The sequence below is a fragment of the Balearica regulorum genome, chromosome 3, assembly GCF_011004875.1.
Source record: "Balearica regulorum gibbericeps isolate bBalReg1 chromosome 3, bBalReg1.pri, whole genome shotgun sequence".
In the NCBI taxonomy this organism is placed as follows: Eukaryota; Metazoa; Chordata; class Aves; order Gruiformes; family Gruidae; genus Balearica; species Balearica regulorum.
Genome location: NC_046186.1, coordinates 93,817,441 through 93,840,470, shown reverse-complemented (window position 1 = coordinate 93,840,470; position 23,030 = coordinate 93,817,441). Strand labels below are relative to the sequence as shown.

Sequence of the window (23,030 nt, the reverse complement as noted above, 5' to 3'; positions counted from 1 at the left end):
TTGGATGTCCCTAAAACTCTTAAAAATCTACTAAGATTACTAGTGACTTGATGATGGCATGCTGCTGCAGTGAAACAGTTCATGTATTAAAAAGCTAAGAAACATACAGATACAGCCCTTCCTTGAGATTGGTCCAGGAAAGATTTTAGCTAGGAAGAATGAACTCTGTAAAGTTACCATTAGGAAAAAAAGGAAAACAAGTAAATGAGATGTAGAAATAGGATTTCCACACTAAAGCATTAGGCTGATGTTCACATCCCAAAGAGCCTCAGAGGCACTCTGCAGAATGGATTGGGGATTTAGAAAGTGCAGAGAAGGACAGAGGTGATAATCCACATTAGTAAAGCACAAAGCATTGCCACATAAAGAAAACAAGTTTCTTCTTTTAATGTGCATAACAAAAATGTACTTTATTTTTCTTTTTAGTATTTGGTTAGTCTTTCCTTTGAAAGATTTTATATGCCTCTAGCTTGTTACATACCAGATTTGTTTGAAGATGTGCTTTGTAATAAGTTCTCCTATGTTAAGAGGCCTTTGTTAGTTTATTTAATGTAATTTTCTGCATTACCTGGAAAATTTATTTCCTTTGTAAATATTAAGTACACTTATTAAGGATTGATTTATTCAACGTGGCATTGCAGATAATGATAGCTACTGGATCAGCTGGGTTGCATGCTGTATATCAAAGATGTTTTCTGAGATAGGAAATGTTTGAGGTTACACTGATCATGCCAAAGCTGCATATATGAATATAATGAAGAAAGAACTATGGATGCATTTCAGCACACCCTCTGTCTCTCACAAAGACATCAGATGAAAAATAAGTTCAGGTTAAGCTTTTATATTATTCTGTTTATACATAAACAGACAATACTTAAAACATAGTTTTTAACAACATAATTACAAATTTGAACTGTAGCTTTTCACCTCTAAAGAATATAAAATCTGACTGAAATATTCTCATTTCAGTGGTCCTGTATATTTTATAATATACTAATCACACCATCATTCTTTTTAATTGGCAAAATTCTTACTGTATCTCTAAATTTCTCACAACTAATTTGTAATTACAAGTTCTATGTATTTTGTTCTCATGTGACTTTCTGAACTGGCTAGGAAATGCTTTCCCCTTGAATGCCAGACTGCAGAAAGCTACTTTATATAGCATAAAAAGCATTTGTTGTCTAAAATTAGATTAGATGGTTGATTAATTACTTAATATATGTTACTTAATATATTTCAGTTACTGTTAAAGATTGGGCTTTTCTTTTCTCTTGTCTTTGAAGTTCAAAGGGAATATGAGATTCTTTTTAGGTTTCCTACTGTTTTTATTTTTTTATTATTATTTTATTTATTTTTCTTGCCAAACCATTTCTAACAGTAACAGCATCAAATACAAAAAAAAAAAAAGCGACCAAAAAATAAGCAAACAAAAAAACCCAGTAGGCACTGAACAACTTCATTTCTGTCTGTCATTTTTTTTCTTTCCTATGTAGGCTTTCTAGTAGCAAATCATACAAAACATTTCTTCTATGGTCACAGAAGCCTTTGATTGAGGTGGAACACATTGCAGGCTCCTGAACATTTACTGCATCCTGTGGAGCTATACTCCACAAGTTTGGTATGTCTCGCTCTGCAGGATCATTTAGCAAGTAAAGCAAAAGTGGACTCATGAGAGTGAGAAAACCGTCCTCTCTTGTGGAAAAGGCAGGGGAACACAGGCACCTAGACTCTATATGGCTCTGTGGTCATTGTGGAATTTGTTGCCCCTCTTAACTACCTAAAGTATATTTCCAGGGTGCAACCTTAGTATTCAGTAAAGTGCTGGACTTAAGACTTTTTTTTTTCCCCATAAAATCAAATGCCATTTATTTACAGTATTTATCATATGTAAGTTAAATGCAAGCTTAATAAAGGGAGTGCATAATACCTCTTTATAGATCTGAGTTAAGTCTGACTTGTGTAAACTTCTTCATAATGGAGACTTCCTGACTGTGTGTCTAACTAAGAAGATGAACTTGTACCCATTGTGCTTTTTAAGCAACTCAGCTTTGAACCTCTCCCACTCATGACCAAAGGACTTGCTTTAAACTGAAAATGAAACTGTTGAGCCTGAATTAAATCTAATCTCCTCTGGCATTCATTTAAAAATGAAAATATTATACTTCTGTAGATTTTTGTTTGTCTTAATAATATTTGAAAATCAATCTTTTATCCATATCCTGAAAATGGTATTTCTGTTGTTGTCAGATTGAGGTTAATCACGCTAACAAATTTGAACATGGATGGTACTGTCAGTTCAGCTTTCAGCCTTTTTTTTTCCACTCCAGCCCCAAATTTTGTTTTATTGACTCAGCATTGGCACAGACTACATCAGAGTGTGGCACCAGAGTGAGGCAACCTAAAATCAAGTTAAAATGTTTGGCCTGCAATATTCTTGAAGCATTCTTGTAACATCTGCAACTGATAGTACACCACCATAAATAGATTCTTAAATATAATAGTGTAAGTTAGCCTTTCATACTTTATAGTAACAAATGTGCTACCACTAAGTTTAGAGTTAAAAGAAATAATCATATGTATGTTTAGAATATTTTGATTTTAAAGTAAAAATACCTGTTCAAAGCTTAGGAAGTCATGGTTAAATTTAAACATTAAAAGAAATACAAATGTTTGAAGGAATTTTAACATCTAGTGAAAATGTGTCATCAATTTCAACAATCTTTTTTCTAGAAAGTGCGTGCAATCAAGGATGATTCGTTTTTCCTTGAAAACATTCTTGTCTTGGAAACTTATTTTGCACATGGAATCAGTGTGCTCATATCCATCTAAAAATATCATTAGACTCTTGATGCATTTGAGCCATTATAAGGTGATGCATCATTAAAATGATCAGTCATAAAGTATCCAAGAACTTGCTCATTCATGTTTTAGACTTAGGGACTTGCATATTATCCCTGCTTTGTAGAACTTGGCCTTGGAAGGCTAAAGATTTGTAAAATATGGTTTTATAAAGATGTATTTTTCCAAATGTAGAGGCTCCAATAATGAGCTATTCAAATTTAAAAATCTGGTATAGTTCTCCAAGTCACTTTCTCAGTCATTACTATTCATTAATGCAATTTAATTTCATTATGTTGATTTGTACTATTCATTTGTGGTTAACAACTGATTCATCTGACAAGTATAGTATGCTATAATTCTAATGAGAGTAGAATGTTCCATGAAAAAAAAAAAAAAAAGAAAAGATTAAAATACAAAGATGTTGGTTTGGAATTTCTGTTTCTAAAGGGAAGGTTAAAAAAAATCACTTTTGGTGTGTAGTTGTCCTTTCTCTCACAAACACATCAGTCCTATTTTAAATGTGTTTTCATTACTAGCAGGCAAAACTAATGAGTCAGAAAGCTCTTTGTATTCCTGTGGCAAATCATTTTTTTCTTTTGCAAGTAATCTCTTGAACTCTTTCTGTACAGCCATGTCCTCTGACACATAGAATTTACTGAGTTTGGAAGAATTTTCTTGTTTTTATAAGTGGAAAAGGAAAAAAGTTCTTGGTGTATTTAAGGCATTTGGACTGTTTTTAAAAATGAGATGTTGTTTAAAAAAAAGAGAAAACCAAAGTATAATATTTCCCTAAACTCAGCCTTCTAATGCAGAAATCATAAACTAGCTATTAATTTGTAGGTGATGCTTGGTTTATGCCTTGCTGTTTGTAGATGATTGCCCAGCTGAAAAAGGAGATCCAGGAGTTGAAGGATGAGCTGGCGCTGGTGACTGGCAAGCAAAGAACGTCAGAGCTTTCACAAGAAGAGCTACTTCAGTAATGTCTTACATTGTTTTCATTTTCTTCTTTTGTGGTGATACTTTTCATCCGTTTCTTTGTTGGCATAAATATTTAAATTAATCTCAGAATTTTAAACTTTTCTGAGCGAATAATAAAGTGAAGTTAGGTGCCGGGTTAGAATGGCAGTTTTCCATGAAAAGCTGTGTGAGGCTGCTGGCTGTGTTTTTGCAGCCTCAGCTTTGAGGAAGTGAAGTGAAGTAAACGCAAAAGATGGGAATGCCTGTCAGATGCCAGGCAAAAAGAAGTGTTGTATAATAGTGCAGAATAAAAAAAAAAACAGTCTCTCTCAAAACTGGACATATGATCTGAGTAGAATTCAAGAAATATTCTTTGTGCTGAGAAGTATCCTGCTGCAGTGTTAGTTTGACATAGGCCAAGAGAAATCTTGCATTTCTGATACACAATTAATCAATGTCTTAAAAGCCAAATATTCACATTTTTTACTAAGCATGCTATTGAAAATGCAAGATTAATTCACATAAGTGTTGTAACATCTTACAGCTTTTCGTAACATCAGTACAGCATGCAAGAACTTTTTATGTATAATGTAGAAATATTTACTTAGGGCTAAATGTTCACAATAACTAAATTCAATTCCCAGTTTTGAAAAATTAATTGATTCTGTAGGATGGACCTGTTGAATCTCTGTGTCTCATCTGTATAAAGACAGTAGTAACTGCCTAGAGATTTTGTTTGGTTAGTCTTTTAATGGTAACTAAGTTGAAGCTGTGAGAATTTTTTAGTCTTATTTTAATTTCTCTTGGAGCTGGTCCAGAAGAAAACTATCAGTGCTAACAATCTCCCTTGGCATCTAGGAGATTCTTGAGACATAAGGACAAGCTGCTACCTTGAACCTTGAGTTTCTTATGCAGATTGTTGTCATTCTTAATTTTTGGGTTTGATTGTTTTGTTTTAAATCAGAAACTGAATTACATCCGTATCAAGGATGAGGAACTAGATAGCATTACGTATATATTTTTTTATTTTTTTTACACCATTAATCTGAGTAATTTTCAATATAGGCAGTTACCAGTATAACCTTGTATCCAGAACTGTCCCCCCAGTTCCTACTGCCCAAAAGTATGGGAGTCAAATGCACCAAGGACATTACAGGGTAGCAGTGGATGTGACAAAATCAAGCCACAGAAAGAAAATGAAAGAACCAACAGGAAAAGAGAAATATCTTTCTTTTTCTTTACATGCAAATTAAATGCCCTTATTAGCTAGTTTGTTTTTAACCTGACAGAACTAGTCCTTCAGAAGATGAGTGACTCTCATTCAGATATACTTAAATAATCTATATATTCATTTAAAGATGTACTTTCCTAACATTATTGTAAAAATCTGTCACATGAATTTTCCACTGTGGTCTTGTTTGCTGTTTAGTTTGTACAGGGAAACTGGGCTTTTGGCAATCATTTAGGTTTCTTAGGCCACACCCATGAATCTTACTTCCTAAGATTTTCTACCTGACTTTTTGCCATGAAAACGGCAGTCTTATAATCAGGAATGGGTTCACAGTTGATAAAAGTATTTAATATGAATATGCAAAGGAAAACTGGGAACATACCATCTGCATACAGTTGCATTATAACATACGTCTGGGAGGCCTGGTTTCAGAAATGTGTGACTGAAACCTATATTGGTTGTATGTTTTTCCTTTTTATCCATATAGCACAATATGTAGTGCATTACATCATTGTCAGAAAAGGTTGCTTCTGAGATTGTAGCAAGCAATTTTGCATCCTGTTTCTCCAGAAAGAAGCAGGAAGGAGACTTGAATGAGTTTCTACCTGCAGTAAGGCAATGAAGGAGAAATAACTTTCAAGGATGTCAGCTATGTTAGAACAACACAAACTTTAAAGTTTTTTAAATTTATCACTTATTCATGTTTACTCAGGGCCATGTAGCACGTGTGTTCATTGTTTCAGAAATAAGTTCTTTCTTGGAACAAATGCTCTGCAATTAAAATACAGAACAAAAGTTTGAGATACAATACTTTTCCTGAAGATCAATAATAAACAAGAAGGACCTCAAACAATTAACCTCGTCCATCCCAAATACCATATAATGGCCTTCTTCGAAGATCATTATTTTTAATATAGACTTAAAATGGAAAAAAGAGTTGGATATACAGAGGTTTTTCTGGGTAGCATAGTTTCAAGCAGAGAGCAGAAGATACTACTGGAGAATAACTGTCATGTACATGAGTCAGATTGGCTCTATATGCTGTGGTTGAATGGAACGTTGAAAGATAAATCAATCCTTTTTTTAAACAGTTCAAGTGGGCGAAAATATCAAATGTCGTGTTTTATGAATTTTGCATTTGTGTGTGTTCTTGCAAGCAGAGTGTTCACACGTAAACAACTGATGTGGACTAGACACCCTAATGGAAGTATGATGAAATGATAGTGTAAAAAGCCACTTCTTCAATGAAAATATCTTTCTGTGGTTTTGAACACGTATACATTTTGAACTTGCTTTCGTATGGCAATAATATTTGTGACCATGCTGGTTTACATCTGTCTGAACCTCCTATCCATAAATATCCTGAGCATTTATGAAAATCAACAGATAGCATCTAAGTGTTCTGTCTCCAGTTAGAGTCTATCAATGTATAACACAGCAAATCTTTATGACAATTCTGTTTATTGAGACTGGCCATCTGAGTTTAGAGCTACTCATTATCTGGAGAGTTTGTTCACATTAAAGAATAAATATACAAGTTAGTAGTCCAAACAGAAGTATTGACCTGGATGAGGGCTGATAAAATCATGATTTACTGTTACTGGAAAATGTCTATGTTGCAGTTTGCATTTATAATGAAACCTAAATAGTATTACTTATCAGGAGACATATGGATCAGATTGTTATGACGGAAAAGGAAAAGAAGCATGGTAGAGTTGACAATGCACCATACTGTATTGCACTTTATTTCTTTATTTGGAGTCGCCACACAAGAATGGTTCATAGGGGAGCAGTACTATAGGGGATTCCAGACAGAAAAATCTTTTGGAGTTTTTTGTGGGTTTTTTTGATTGATGCTTTTATAATATGCATAGAGTGAAAATTATAATTAGAGTCATTGTGGATTTCAAATAGTGTTTAGACATTTCTGCTTAGTTAGGATATCTTCTGTTTAAACTTAAACTGTATCTCAATATGTGTGTGTGTATATATATATAAATAATCCAAGTTTACATAGTTCTTTTCAAAATACTTTAACAAAAGTCTTACTGTGATTCATTTTATTACAAATAAGGTAGAATCATAGAATCTTTAAGTTTGGAAAAGACCTCTAAGATCATCGAGTCCAACCGTAATTAACTAGTAAGGAGAAGTATTACTAAATTTAGTCTCATTAAAAATGGGTGTGTTTTATTCTTCTTATTCTGATTCAGCACACATATTTCAAGGAAAGTCAGAGCAAAATTAATCTGCTAAAAGCACTCTGTGCCAATTTTTTTTTTTAATTTATTCTTTGATTCTGAACACAGATGATCAAAGTTACAAAACATGTCAATGAAAAACTCTGTGCACTAAGTACATATTTATTTTGTTGTCTCTGCACAAGTCTTTATCTCAGGCACTTTTCAGTAGAAGATGGATGCCAAAAAGAAACTGGGTCCAGTGGTATATGTGTAGATCCAATAATATTTTTTTAGTCTAATAAAATGGTTATGGTTAATGCATAGGTTTTTGGCTCTCTAGATATGTTGCAGGAAATAAGTGTTAGTGATTGCCCTGAAAATAAACATCATTTTAACATAATATTAATACTTTGTATGTTTTTTGACTTACTAAGTCAAGAAATGCCAAACATTTCTTACAATAATGAACTTCATTCCAGTTGTTTACTTTCCGGGCATTCCCAATGAAATCAGTGAGCTACTCAATGCAGTTAAAATTGCTAAATATTTGAAGTTAACATGTGACGAATAAGCTGTAATTCATTCTTCATTGAGTTTTATTTTCTCACTTCAATAAAAAAAAGTCTTCAGGGATTTCTTATTTTATTATTTATTCAATGGAAGGAAAAAAAAAATCTGTGAAATAGGCTTTCCTCATAACCACTACAATGTCACATTGCCATTCACTAAGTTTAAAACAAAATGGAAAACAAATGCTCTTGACTTTTCTTGTGAATGCTAAATTATAATAGAACACAACTTTATCAGTCCTGTAAATAAAGCTACAGCTGTCTCGAATTCTTACTTCAGAATTCTGTGTTAATTTGTAAGCATTTGCATTACTATGACATATTTTTTATTTTATTATTTTATTCTCATAAATGTTAAACATACATGAATTTTGCTACTCTCATTTTGTTTATTTAAAAAGCACAGCATAAAAAAATTCAGCTAGACTACATAAGTGGTTCAGAACATAGTTCATGAAATGCTTCAGAGATCAGCTTCCAATGCTGATCTCTAAATATTTCTTTGAGCTGGAGAAGTAGTTTCTTGGGGGGGCAGGGGGGGAGAAAAAAAAAGGAACACTTTGAACTATTTTTAAAACATATAGAAAATAACATCATACATCCCGAATAGAAGGAAATTGTACTCTCACAGGCTTCTGTATTATGCTTTAGAATAGAATTAAATGGCATTCAAATGTGTTGTGTTTTTTTTTTTTTTTTTTTGAGAAGCATGCCAAAAGTAAAAGGGAGAGTCTTTTTTGTTTGAATCACTTGGGATTTTATTTTTTTTTTCTGTTATTATAAATGAGCTCACTAGCAATTTACAATGTGTGCCCAGAAAGTCAGGATTTCAAATCAAGGTCCTGTGTTCCAGAGCACCCACGCTTCCAGAGCCTTTGCCAGTTGGAATTCTCTAGGAACAGCACCGGAAGTACTGGCTTAGCACTTTAATTTATTAATAACTTTACCTTATTTCTTTCAGATACATATGTTATTACAGACGCTTCTATTTTTTACTTCAACAGTCATACATTGTTCATCTTACTCAAGTCCTGGATTTCTCATTACTTCTTTCTGTCTTTCATTTTTCTGTTTCAACATTGTGACATCTGTATGCTATCATGGTATTAACAATATTGTACTGTTGTACACTATAGAGCTTTAACAGTTACTCAGACTTAAGCTGTTGAACAAATGGTTTCATTTACAAAGCAGAGCAAATGTTCTTATTTACCGATATCAGTGTTCAATTTCATTTGCAAGGTGGAAGAAGTAGAAGCATATTACCTTGCCTTATGTCAACACAGCTTTGCAGACAGTGGATTTGTGTCGACGTTAGCAGACTGACTGACATAAGCTGCGTAGGCAATAGTCAAGAGAAGAGAAGCTACTTTAACTGTAAAGTAGTCTTAAAATGTCTCACATTAACATCTAGCTTAGATGCCTGATTTAGAATGCTATTAAATCAATGTATTTCTCTAGAGGAAATTCTTTCTCTTACATGTTATAATATCTTTAGTGACAGCACAGAAAGTTGAGATTCCTAGTGCAGGCACCTAAGCTGGATGCTTAAAGTAAGTGTAAATAGTTTTCTTTCATCTTGGTATTTTGTTGCAAGGTCACATACCTAAGAAGTAGGAAAAAATTCTTATGTGATTTAAACTGATCACCTTTTACATTGAAACTATTGAGACATAGGCAAGTTTGTTTTACCATGGTGGGGGGGAGGAGGAGACTCCATATGATATCCTGTTTTCTAATGTTCAAAAGTATACCAGTCTAATCTAATGTCACATGCCTTCAAGAAGGGTAATGGAATATAGTAGAACTCATATTAGTGAAGTGTATGGAGAAAGGACAGCATAGCTGAATTTGATTATTTAGGTGTTTGAAAAAACCTTAGAGCCAATTTCCAAATATATATGTTCAAGCGTGTCTGGTCATAGCAGCTTTTTGAATCTTGCTAAAATCTGTTGAATGCTTGGTCAGCTGAGTTGCTTCTGAAAGTACCACTGAATACCTGTTTGCATCTTTTGGTACTTTAAATACTTTTTAAAACCTTTTTCTTCCAAGCTTTTACATCTAATTAATAATCTGTAAGTGACACTTTACACAATTTTTTTTAAAACTACCTCTCTTTTCTATAGTGTAGGAATGTCTTGGTGTTCATCCGTATGAGTCCTTTTGACTTCCTTGAGTATTTTTTATGCTTGTCCCATGTTCTTTCTTTTTATTTCAAGTTCTTGCTACCTTCTCCTTAGAGGTATTTATATTTTTCAAGTTTTGATAAACTGAAACTTAGTTTTCTCTTGCTACTTTTAGATAGACTGTAGAGACTAGAATATAACTACTGTTATGGCCACAAATATTAGCTGGCCATGAGTAGCATTTCTTTCTGTATATGCTGTTAGTTTGTTACTGTAAAGTGTTGTTAAAGAAGGAAATCATATACTCTGCAAGCTACATGTTTCTTCTCTGCAAAAACTTTGCATGTGTAGTATTAAATTAGGCACTTTTTTCCCTATATAAGCCAGTCTTGGTCTTTTTATAGTCCATGCCAAATCTCCTTTTGACTTACTGATACAAAGATTTAGATCTGTGTGCATTTCATCATCAAAATGGATGATTTTCAACTGTGTAGAAACTCTTTATCTCTGTTTGCCACACTGTAGCCATCTAATGCAGAAGAATCTCCTCATATGAAGAGGTAGTAAAAATGGCTTTGCCCATATGTTTAATAAAAAAAAAAAGTAGATTATGTCTGTAATAGGAGGTGATTGCTTCTCTACTGTGCAGTGCAAGTGTTTAATGGTAATCATCCATCTGTGTGTATAATACTGTTTGTTTGATTGCTTTACAAAATTAGAACCCCTGTTTTCAAAATATTTACTCTCAAATATTTGATACAACTGAAAAAAAATCCAAATGCTCCATGCCAGCTTGAATTTAGGTAATCTCTTTTGATGCCAGCCTATTGGCTATGTAAATCCTAATTAGTGCCTCTAATATCATCAAAATCAGATGGTATTCAAAAATCTATTTGTTTCTACTCATTATCAATAGAGAAGAGTGTACTTTAGCTCTGTTATCAGTTATTTTATAAGCACTTGGCCCCTGCTGAAAATATTAGATAATTAGGAATAGAAAGTTAGGAATGACTATTTGGTCTAACAAACATGTTGATATTAGACCAATAGATACCAGCCAACATTCAATAGTTATGAAAATCAGTCTATCTCCATATATGGAAATCATTGGCCATATTGCTGTGTTCTCTATTTTCATCTGTTCTTGTTACGTTTCTAAATATGAGAACTTAAAATTTTTACTATGTCTGTGGCTCTTCAGTTTTGGATTGGTTTTTTGTTTTGTTCTGTAAGATATCATGACTTCCTCTTCAGGAGCATTACTGTATCAATAATGTTATTCAAATCTTACAAGCTTTCTTTTTACCATTTAAGAGAATTGCTATCTATGCAGGCTTGAGAGACACTTGAAAGTTTAAAGGTCGTAATACTTGCTTGTGGAAGTATTGTAGGATTCACTTCATCATATTGATTCAGAGCCCAGAAATTTTCCAAACTTTAATATAGATTAGAAAGATCCAAAATCATCTTTAAGAGCTTCAAATTACAGCAATGGTAAAGATTTAAAAATCTGAAGCATTTGTTTTCAAGAATAATTAAGTTTTGTAGCACTTTGCTTTCAGCTGAATTCCAATGGCATTTCTGAGGTTTTTCCAACCCATTATCTGAGCCTTTTAAAGAGTTTAAGTTAAAATCTTACAGGATCAGTCCCTTCATATATAATGTCATTGAATTAAACATTCTGGATTTGTGCATGATTTCTAGAGTATCTACATAGTTCACATAATCTAATATTCTGATAATCTCTTAGATAACTTGGTGTAATTGCTTCATAGTTGTACAAATTAACGCACAAACAAAGGAAGTGAAATGTCTGTGGATTTTAAAAAAACAGTGTTAGCATTTGCATTTCCTTATTGTCATTCAGTTTTCTATTGCCTGGCTATATGAAACAGCCTGATAATTTCTGGACTATTTTTTGTCTTTGAATAATCTACTGTGAAAACAAGAAATTGAAAATACTAGAAAATTACCCCCACAGGTTTTTTGTTGTTGTTTTGTTGGGGTTTTTTAGCACATAGTTTGAGAGGAGGGCTGCAATAAAATAAAGATTTGCATATTTTATCAAATTTCATGCCAACTTATTTCTGTTTCACTCTACATCAAGATTGGATTTGGGGAGGGTTTTCTGTGATTTGGGTTCGTTTTGTTTCGGTTTTGTCCTCACAGTTATTTTGTGGTGGCTAGCTGGAGGAATGTCTGACAAAAGTGTCAGTTCAGTTTCCATCTGTCTTAACTGACTATACCATTAGGAATGACCCCTCAGAACCCTAGCCTTTAATTTCAGAAGATTTCCAATTTAAAAAAAAAAAAAAAAAAAAAAAGCTGGAAGTTCTGCCACTTCAGCAATTAATTTAGTTTCACCTATAATTTTGTTTCTTAAAACACAGTTGCTAGTATAAGTCAATGTAATTATTTACAGGCTGTCTTAGAATGCGTTTTCAGTTTACAGCATGAAACTGAACCTCACAGTGAATTTATCATATGCAATTTTATTATTGCTTGACTTCCTTGTACATACACATGTAAACACTTCAGTATGAAGTGTATTACGTTTAGACTTTTTCATTCCATTCCTATCAGTAGCAGAAAGGAGATCTTTGTCTTTATTGTCCTGTAATAGATTTTTTTTCTGTTATTAGAGCACTGTATAGATATTTAAAGTGGGGAAAAAAAAATTATAAAAAATCTTCCAGACTGTAGAAACAGAAGCCACTCAAGCACTTATTGCTCTTACTTCCCTGCTCTAAGATTGCACCAAATCTATGCAGCCTATTCCAGGGCTATGTTAATAAACGTATTTTTACAAATATCTACTGAAGGAATCGTACAAAGGCTTAGGCAGCCAGTTCCACTATTTAGTTACCTTTATTATTATTATTTCACCCAGAACTTAACCCACTTTTGTTAAATTAGAGGTTAAGCAGTGATTTCTGGATACAGAATGCAGCATTATCCTCTCTATATGTCAATTATGTGTTAGGCAATTGCTGTCATGCCCACTACTCATCAGTAGTGTATTACAGCTTTTCTCTGGGCAAGCTCAGATGCATAGTGTGTACTTTATCTTCTTTGTCGTGCCATTAGCAACAATACCTGGAAATACCTTCCCTTTTCTTTCCTGTCTTCCATAGCATTATTGATAAAATTTGCTGCTTAGAATCTCCATGGTCTTCCCATGCTGATGCACACTTGAAGCTAACTTATGTAGCTAGCTCTTATCAAATATAATGGCAGTTCTGGTACAACTATCATGCAGTTTTAGATAAATAGATTCATAAAATATGTAGAGATGTGGAGTTACTTTTTTTTAATAACATAGACATCATTATTAAACTTAAAGATAATTTTCAAAATGAATATGTAAAGGAAAAAATGGATACAGAATATGTTACCAATAGGAAAGTCTAGGTAAGCAAACTTCTTTAATTGAAGTATCCTCTCTGATTACCTCAAGTGTTTCGGTAGCTTCTTTGTTTGCAGCCTATTTTTCATAAACTTGGATTTCCATTTTGCTTGTCACAGAGGTCACAGTTGACACACAAAATTAATTGTTCTTTAAGCGAACTTAATTTTGATACATAATATACAGTGTCAGTGATCAGAGGTTAAAAGGCAAGCTCTCCCAGAAATGAATCATGGCACATAAAGCAAGGTCAAAATGAGTCCTTCCAAAACTGTGTTTTGAGACCATGCATCCTGCATGCTATTGAGATCTCTAAACTTTAAAAACATACTCTCAGTTGGCTAGGAGTGCTTTTCTGATGCATTTCAGCTGTGTAATTTGCATTCTGGTTCATACAAACATATGACTGGTTCAGAAGTGATTTTTTTTTATTTTTTTTTTTAAAGATGGAAGACTGTTATTTAATGAACGGGTAAAACTGAAGTAGCACAGTACTCATCTAATCATTCTGGAGTCAGGCTATCAGAAAAATGCACGGAATCTAAAGTAATGTAGATAGAAAGCCTTGTGATTTATGTGTGGTCTAAATGGTAAGCAGGCTTCATTAAAAAAGAATTCCTGAAGGGTGGAAAGTAACAGAAAAGAAATAAAGTTGATAATGTAAAAGCTGTCTGTGAGCTGCAGAACAGTGTGTGTTCACGTTATTTGCGGGGGGTTGGGGGGGAAACCAACAAAAAACCCAAACCTATAAAAAGGGAAATGCTAGACCAAGGACTCAGGACTGATTCACAATCAGTAACCAGAGAGCACTGATAGTCTAACACATTTCTACCCCAACTGTTTATGACTGTTTTTCTATGAGTTTTCTTCCCAGCATCAGTGTAGGAGCAGACTTGTGCTTGACCCAGCTTGCGTTTTCAGTCAGAGTCTGGTATCGTGATTCAAACTTACCTGGATCAGCACTGTAAGACCTTTCTTTTTGTACTGACAATATATACAAGACCACTACCAAAATGAGTTTTAAATTAATCTCATAAATGGTGTGATACTGTTCCCTTGGCATTGCCTTAGAAAATTTTGTGTGTGGAATTTTTTACTCATGTTTTCTGTTTTTACTGATGAGCACTGAGAAAGAAAACTCCGTTCTTTGTTTACTGCTGTTTTTCACAGAAAATGGGTCTTTGTTTGATATTTTCATATACTTCCTCCTTCAGGGAATTTCTGTTGGGGAAAACTATTCTTCCTGATACAGCAGGGTTCTGGCAAGAGACTTCAGCACACCCTTGCTCCTATTAGTGTCAGTTAGGCCTGCTGTTCCTAGGGCAGTCCTAAAAGGAAGAATGGAGATGTATGAAAAATCCCCTTTTAGACTCCGTCTACTGTAATAACATCAAATAATAAATATTTATGGTCTATAATTTCCGTTACCTAACGGCATACAAGAGAAAAGGAAAAAAAAAGGGATCCATTTTGGATCTCCAGAAGGTAGAAGAGACATCTTCATCTGATACTGATTTTAAATATTATTTTCCTGTCATGTGAAATTAGCTATGATTATCCACGCTCCAGATTGGATTAGCACAAATTCTGCATGGAAACATTATTGAGAGCCTTAGTAAGCTAAAATAATGAAGAATGCAGCAGCTGGCTGCTAATATCATTATCTACAACAAATAAAAGACTATTAGTTTGGTATGTGTTTCTACACAAAAACAGAGATTTTAGCATTTCTAAAATATACTTTTAGGGGGATTTTATATTAGTTTAGTACTTTTAGTGCAAGTATCTTGTGGCTAAGTACTTCTATTTCAGATTAATGTAGCTTTTTCTGATGTAACTCACCAGTATAACAAAAACTCCTCAGATTGAAATAACTTAAATTGACCATCTTGCATTAAAAGAGTATCAAATTCTGAAATAAAGATATGTGCTGTGTATTTCCACTGAAGCAATTAAGTGTGACTTGTAAGCGATTCAGTAATTTTAAATTCTGTGTTTGTAGCTAACCCCATAATTAGGTTTCCATTGAATTTCAGTTAATTAAACAGTTTCCATCATTGCTTTTTCCCTTCAAGCTGAATGCACTTCAACTTTCTAAGCTGTTTTTCATTGTAAGCTTTAATAAAAGTGTGTTGGTCTTTTTTCTCCCCTCTAGGTTATGAGTTATCTTGGCACACTCAGTCATGTTGTAGAACCCACGTACATGAACATCTTTGATTATTTCTGAATTATTTTCCCATTGACTTTTGGCAATGGGTGTAGCGGGGAAATTAACATTCAGCCTGTGATGTTTTGGGAGAAGAAACACTCAGACACAAGCTTAGAACTTTTTCAAATGTATTATGTGTTCTATGCCAAGCATGGTCATTCCTTTTGCAAGCTCATTTTCAAAACTCCCTTCTTTGGGCAGCTTCTTTCCTAATTTCTGTTTTGAGAGGGCATGCAAATATTAACCGTTGTCCTTGGCCCAATGGCAGAAGGTGGTCATCAGTAAATGTAAGGATTGATTGCTCACATTGTTTTGAAAAGAAACTGTAGTTAGCAACTTTTCCCAGAAATAGAACGTACTGACTAAGAGAGGTCTAGGAATATGGTCTCAGGGCTGAGCCAGAACAACTGACCAAAAATACTTTGTTTCATGTGCTTTTTTTATTTATTCTACTATGACTGAGGTGAAAAAAGTCCTTAACAAAAAGGACATTGTTATTTCACCTATTGTTTTCATATTACATTTGCTCTACCGCATATGCATGCTTCTGCGTCGATAACTAAAGAAAGATTTGCTAGTGACTTGCCTGGATTTCATGTTCTCACATTCCTCTCGAACATCTAGGCCCAACTTTGTTCAGTGCTGGGCCATTTCATGTGGTTTTTCTGGTTTGTTTTGCAGATGTATATTCTTGCAACAGTCTTTGGTTGGAGGAAAACTGTTTAATATCCATTCCCTGATAGAGAACTAAGGATCAGAAATTAGATTACTATCTCAGAAGATATTACTATTGCTAAGTAGAAAGGTATTAAGGTATTATCCATCTCTTGAAGGTAGCTGAATGAAAACCAAAAGCCATTTTGATTCTTCTTTACTTAGAAAAAGGGCTTTCTCGCTCTGCCTCTTTTAATAGGAGGGTGACTACAGCCTGTGTGTGACTAGAAAGAATGTGTCGGAGTTGTAACTGTAGATACCCCATATGAATTTGTTAAATATTTTACAGCCCTATTTTATATAATTCTGTGCTTTAGCTTTTATATATTCCATATATTTAATTTTATTTTTATGGATATTTATAGAGATAAGTATAATAAACCTTTTGAGTCAGGAATATGAGAAGGAAAAGGATATTCATCTTGTAGAATTCTATTGTCCTTTGATTCTAAGTCACCTAGCAAGCAGATCTACCTCATCTAATACTGTAAGGAAAATGTCAGTATTCCTTTTTTCTCCTATTTTTTTTTTCCCCTCCTCCTTCTGTGATTCTGTATTGTCTCCTTGATTTATTCTATGAGCATCTCTGGAAATTAATTGGAAGTAGCTTTGGGGTTTTTATTTGTAAAACTGCAGATCTTGCTATTGTATATATTCATAGGAGAATGTTTCAATTGTTCTCACAATCCTTGAGCTGATAAATGACTTGGAAAAAAAAAAATGGTTCGGTTAACTAAGATCTATTCATTAAGAGAAACTTCAAACTGCATCTGTATCAAATTGTCAGGTTATTTTTTACCTTTGTTTAATACTTCAATATACTGGGAAAACTCCCAGAATATCCAGAGTGTTGTCAGACTGTGTGTTTATTTTAGTGTTCTGGTAATTTTTACATGGAAACCTACTAAAATGTGAGGGATGCACTTTCTTTTGCTGGTATTCATAGGGATTTTCATTGTTGCTTTTTTTTTTTTTCTTTTCTTTTTGTTCTTAGTGTTTAGACTAGGTTTGTCTGTTGCTCTAATTCTTAAAGATGAAATTTAAAAAAAAATACACTGAAGATTCTGCTGTTTCCTAGAATCAGCAAAGAGTCTGAATTTGTTTATAACTTCTGATTTACATTCTGCTATTTCAGACTTGACTGAGTCTTCTGGTGCTCAAATCTCTTTTGGCTTCTATGTCATCCTTGGGACACAAAAAAATTAATTGAGCTGTTGTGTTTTTTTCAAGAATGCAAAACACATAATGCAGCTCATATCTATAACTACAGTTTGTCTAATTTGTTACTCTTGACAAATTAACCTTGACTCTTGACTGGCAAATAATATTTTTTTTAAAATAGAGCATTATTTTACAAGAATTAGATATTCTTCTTCTTTCTCTTGCAATATTTTAACTTTCTGCCGTGCTATTCTGGTAATGGTAATGGTGCAAGTTAATGTAATTTTTTTAATTGATTCCCATAACCTAAATCAGTGGTAAGCTGAGTATGAGTAAATACCTGGCAAACAGGTAGTCTTAGTAAGGTTAAAATATCTCCTTCCTAATTTCTAGTTCAAGATTAAAGGCCCATTTTTATAGATGACTTCATATAATCAGTCTAGACAGTCTAGTTGTAAAAAATATTTTTCACTTGTTTCCTCTTACTGAAATCAATAAGGTGCTTAAGATAGTGACAAATACTGACTTTCTCTGTGTCTATGTAATGACTATAGCATTCTCATTATAGTATAAATGCCTCTCTTTTCCCAGTGTTTACACAGATGCCTGCCTCCATGTACAAAGGATTAATTCTCCTGCTCATTGCGCTTAGTGTGTCTGCAGAGAGTATGAATAACCTCTTGAAAACCTCTTGTACTACTGGCCTCTATTCTGCAGAAAAAAAAAAAATCATGTAGCAATAAGTAAAATTTTGGTCTCTTTTTAACCAGTAATTTTTGTAGTCTCTTAACTTGAGAAGCAAGTGAATGCCGGTAATGCTTCTGTAACTAATATTTCTCTTTAACTATCTTCTCCTTTAAGCCATCTGCATGTACAGCTCAGATTCACTTCAGGGAATGTTCTGTATATTCAGAAGTTGTGACTTTTGCACATATGATGAATGGTGTAGACATATTTTTCTTTTGTTCTTTAACTGAAATAATGAAAATGGGAAAGCATAGTTTATCTCAAACTATCTGAGGGTTGCTCTCTTCTCTCCATTTTCTCCTGGTTTGAGAATTGGCACTTTGCCATGGTGAACTCTGAAGCAGATAAATAACCAAAACTATCTGTTATGTTTTCCAATTTTCATTCCAGTCTTACAGCTTGTAATTTTCAGATATTTATCTCCTGAAGTCTCATTGTTTCACCCTCCAGCAGAGACTTGTTACTACAGTATAGTAATGTGAGGAATCTCAGTAAAAGTCTTCAAAAGCAGGGCAATACCCTAACCACCTGCTTTAGGGTCAGCTTTAGATACTGTGATATTATAATGCCTAAAATTTTGGTTTGTAGTTACAGCAAAGTGATTCAGATAATCAAATGGCAACAAGATTTCCAAACCTGTAACTAAAGAGGATAAATGACTATTAAGTGACATTCGGAAGGCTTGTGTATTAAGTGGGGAGGTGAACAAAACTAGTCCAAAAGAAACACTAGGCACAGAGATGGTTCTGAACTCCTGCCCTTCTCTGGCAGTTGGGGACTTGATGCAGGTTACCTTGGCTCACTCAAGTTCAGAACCTAAGTTCATCTTCTGAGATTAATAACCTAGATAAGCATTTAAAATTGTAGAATTACACTTTACAGGGCATATGGTTGTTGTTGTTGCCCAGCATTTGCCTACTAAGTTAATGGTAATAGCATTTGTCAGGAACCAGGAAGCCTTTAGTCTAAAACCAGTTGGTGGAGTTCGAACTTGCACTAGCTGTTTTCCAGACATGTACCTTAGTGAGTGGGCTAAGGACTAATTTTGGTTTAGAAATCCTCTGCCCTTCTTCTTGAGGATGATCTGCCATGCATCCTGGAATGCAAAACCTGGAAAGCTGGTGACAGCATGCAAGAGGAAATCTGACTCTTATCCATATAGCTGTGACATCCAGCCCAGAGGCATGGTATATTATGCTTGTGTAGATTTCCAGTCTGAATATTTTAATGTGGTTTTGAAAAAGCAAGAGGATGCTTCTGTGTGCCAGATTATTTTATGAAGACTGAATTACTGAAATAAGAATTGCTGCTCCCTGAGGAACATGTTGTCAGATGTTTGTTAAATAAGAACAAATTGCAAGAGAATGAAATACTAACTACGCTTCATTTATCAAAAGAAAAGTAGTAGGTCTATTGAGAGATCTATAAATACCTGCATCAAAAGATAGGTTGCTTTGCTTGGTGATTGAAGCAGGTAATTTTATGTATGAAAGCTATGCTATGTGCTGATTTTTTGTCATGGTTTAACCCCAGCTGGTAACTAAGCACCATGCAGCCACTTACTGAAACCAGAACACTCTCGTAATAGAAAAGGAAGCAGATTTTTGTTGTGCACAAATAATCATAGATTTTAAAAAATCCTATGTCCAAAGCCTCTAAAGACCTAGTCTTCTGAGAGAGCCGACTTTAGATATTTTTAATTATGAGACAGTAGAGCAACAGAAGGTTATCAAATAAATGAGAAAAATAAAAGATTACTTTTTAGATGTTTTTAGTTCTAGAACTATTCCTTAGCATGTACAAGTATGTTCTGATATGGAGTTGTAGAATCTCCAGTATCAAATCCAGGTTTTAGTATCAGGAACAAAAGTAGATTGCAATTGCATGGACCTTGCAGGAAAATAGCCTGCTAATATCTGTCAGCTTGGTAAATTTTGTATTATATTTGACACATTACTTTACAGCATTGTTTGCTTGTTTGTGATTATTTCTTTCCTTAAAAATGCTATGTATTTTCAGGTTGAACGAGTTAATTGAAACATTTCTCGAAGATAATGATTCTGATAGCAGTCTGGATGTTGGTGCTGACATGCGCAAGATTAAGTATTGCTTCATTCATATGAAGGTATTTTTTTTAGACATAGATGGAAGTGCAGCTGGCACAGAAAATAATTTGAAGACATTCACGGTTGAAAAGTGTCAAAAGAAATGCAATATGCTTGAGAGGCATTGGAAGGGGTAAAACAATTGAACTGTGAAGTCCGTGGAGGACTGACAGAAATCTGAAATTTAGTTGGAAAAGTTCAGCAGGATTTTGTGGAAACCCCAGCAAGGATCTCAGCATGCAGTAAATTGTAAGAGAGCACAGAAAGTTATTGCAATCAACACAGACAAGTTATTTGTATATGGATAGATGTATCCATCTGTATTCCCAACACTATGGAGGCTTTATTTTGGACAAACTATGCTGAAAGGGATAAAAACACTATATCCCTGAATCTGTTACAATAACTCTCCTGGTGGTGGTGTAAGCCCTTCTAAATCATTGAGTAAACAAGATACATTTAAAGTAGGAAGAACAAGTAAAAATAATTTGTAAAGCAATAAAAGTTAATATATACTTTATTTTGGGGTGTAGTTTTCCAATATAATAATGTATACATTCCTGATCTTAACTTACTGTCTTTAAATAATTAGGTGTAGTGTTGTAGTGTTAATACTGGAAGCTCTGTGATACTAGAGAACACTGGAATTTATGTAAATACTTAGCTGGAGGTAAAGTTAAAAGTGTGTGCTTTTTTTTTTTCTTCTAACAGCAACTAATGAATCATTCAAAGATTTCTGATAAAAAACTGCCCTCACAAAACATCTTTGAAGAAAAAGACACTAACAAAGAAGCAGGAGAAGAAGAACTGAAAAAACTGAAAGAAATTCTGCAGCAGAGAGACAATGAAATCAGTATCCTTTGTGAGGAAAAAAATAATATATCGGTTTGGCTACAATAGTTTTGTGTGTGTGAGATAGATGTTAGCTATATGGAAGGTAGTTCTCTCTACTGACCCCACTGTGTTAAAGCAATTACTCAGTTCCCAACTTCTATGTGGCAGCACTCCTGCTTTGCACCTGCTTCTATTTCAATTGTGAACCAAACCAAAATCCTGGATCCAAGCACCACTTAGCTTTAGAATGGTCCAGCCAAGATCCAAATACCGTGGATCAGGCCATGCCTAAAACACTCTCCTCAAGCAAATTAAACCATTTTTTAGAATTGGAAACTCTGATGCTATAAAAAGACCAATTTATTACTTTAGAAAGAATAGAATTTCCTGTAAGTGTTATTTTTAGCCAAACGAAGTGCTACTTTGAGGACTATTGGTCTATTTGCCTTGAGAATAAAAATAAAACTAGCACTAGTTACTGCAACTTTAAAATTTAAATTAAAGCTAAAGATTTTTGCAGATAAAAATACTAAACCGCTCAGATGTGCTTTGTCCATTTCACTGCCTCACAGGAAACACATGAGCAGCTGCAGCATTGCACGATGGGTGGGATTTATTTTTAGCAGGTTGACAGAACTGTGGGGAGACTGCAGCATCACTCTGTCCCTAACTTTGTGGCTACTCAATGGGAAAATTTGAATATGACAGGGAACTGAAAAAAAAAAAAAGTTTTGTTTTGATTTTGAGTTTATAGGTAACAGAGATTCTTTCACAGTTATTAGTTAAAAGCAAACTCAGTTGTATTCTTTGTGCTCAACAGTTCCAGATCAATTTTATATGTCAAATAAGAATGGCATTTTACATCAGGGTGTAGCATGCTACCAGTCTGAATTGAGGTGGCAGGAAAGCTTCTCTCTTTTTGCTCTGTAACAGAGGATGTTCATTTTCCAAGGTGCTCTTTCAGAGAAATTTAGCTGTAACACTGACATATCATTCCTTTTAAAAATTTCTTCAATTTTCATGTCAATTTTAAGATCTAGATTCCCAGAAACATTTCTTCCTGAAATAAATTATTTTATTTGTATGACATCAATAGTGAAAAAAAGCAAAACATCTCTATCAAATGCACTTGTACTTGATAGATATATACAGCTTCGTTTGCAGAAGCGCAAGGAAGAAACTTGTGTAAATCCACGTTAGAGTTATATAGGAAGAATATAAGAATTAAGACTTTGAACACAAAACTGATTTACAGACTCTGCAGCCACTAACTGACTGAACATCATCATTAGAAAATTAATAACATGTCTAATGTGATGAAGTGGTGGGAAGTATGGAGGCTGTTTAGATAATAAACGATGAAGTCCTCCTTGCCTAGTGTAGCTAGGAGCTATCATAACAACTGAATTGTATTATTACTGTCTAGTCCAGTTAATAATATTCCCCAAAGACTACTTAGATTTTCTGCTGTTCATTTAGAAGATTAATTGGGATAAAAATGAATAGCATATCAAAAAATATATCACGAGGACTCTTGTGCTTTTGGCTGAATGCACACAGGATTGTCATTATAACCCCTCTATAAGCTGTTCGGCAATACGTATTTATACCGAAAATGCTTCCAGTAAATACATAGTGTTCTTGGAAGAAATTTCCTAAAGACCCATTCTGCGTTTTAGTAAGGCTTCTTATTGTGAAAAGCTTACAGATGTGATGTATTTACCAGGCTACCTGTAAGTTAAGGGTTTTTTTCCTTTTCTTTGGAAATTTTGCTTATTACAGAATTATAAAAATAAAAAAGGGAATGTCACACAATGGCAATAAGATACTAGAATTTTCATTCCTGTCTGTCTGTAAATGCTTTTATCAGGTGTTGATTGATTGGAATTGACAATTGTGGTCAACATGTGAATTTGTTACTGTTTAGTAAAAATGAATCTGTTT

General features: G+C 33.9%; 1 protein-coding gene across 4 annotated transcripts in view; it reads left to right on the top strand.

The window, feature by feature from the left end:
* The window catches only part of KIF6 (kinesin family member 6), a 175,527-nt gene that overhangs the window by 52,143 nt on the left and 100,354 nt on the right, over positions 1-23,030 (top strand). For all 4 annotated transcript variants that reach the window (XM_075749021.1, XM_075749020.1, XM_075749024.1 and 1 more), the window contains 3 exons: positions 3,717-3,820; positions 20,167-20,272; positions 20,964-21,105. In XM_075749021.1, the coding sequence (XP_075605136.1) occupies positions 3,717-3,820; positions 20,167-20,272; positions 20,964-21,105 (352 nt within the window). The remainder of the gene's footprint in view (positions 1-3,716; positions 3,821-20,166; positions 20,273-20,963; positions 21,106-23,030) is intronic.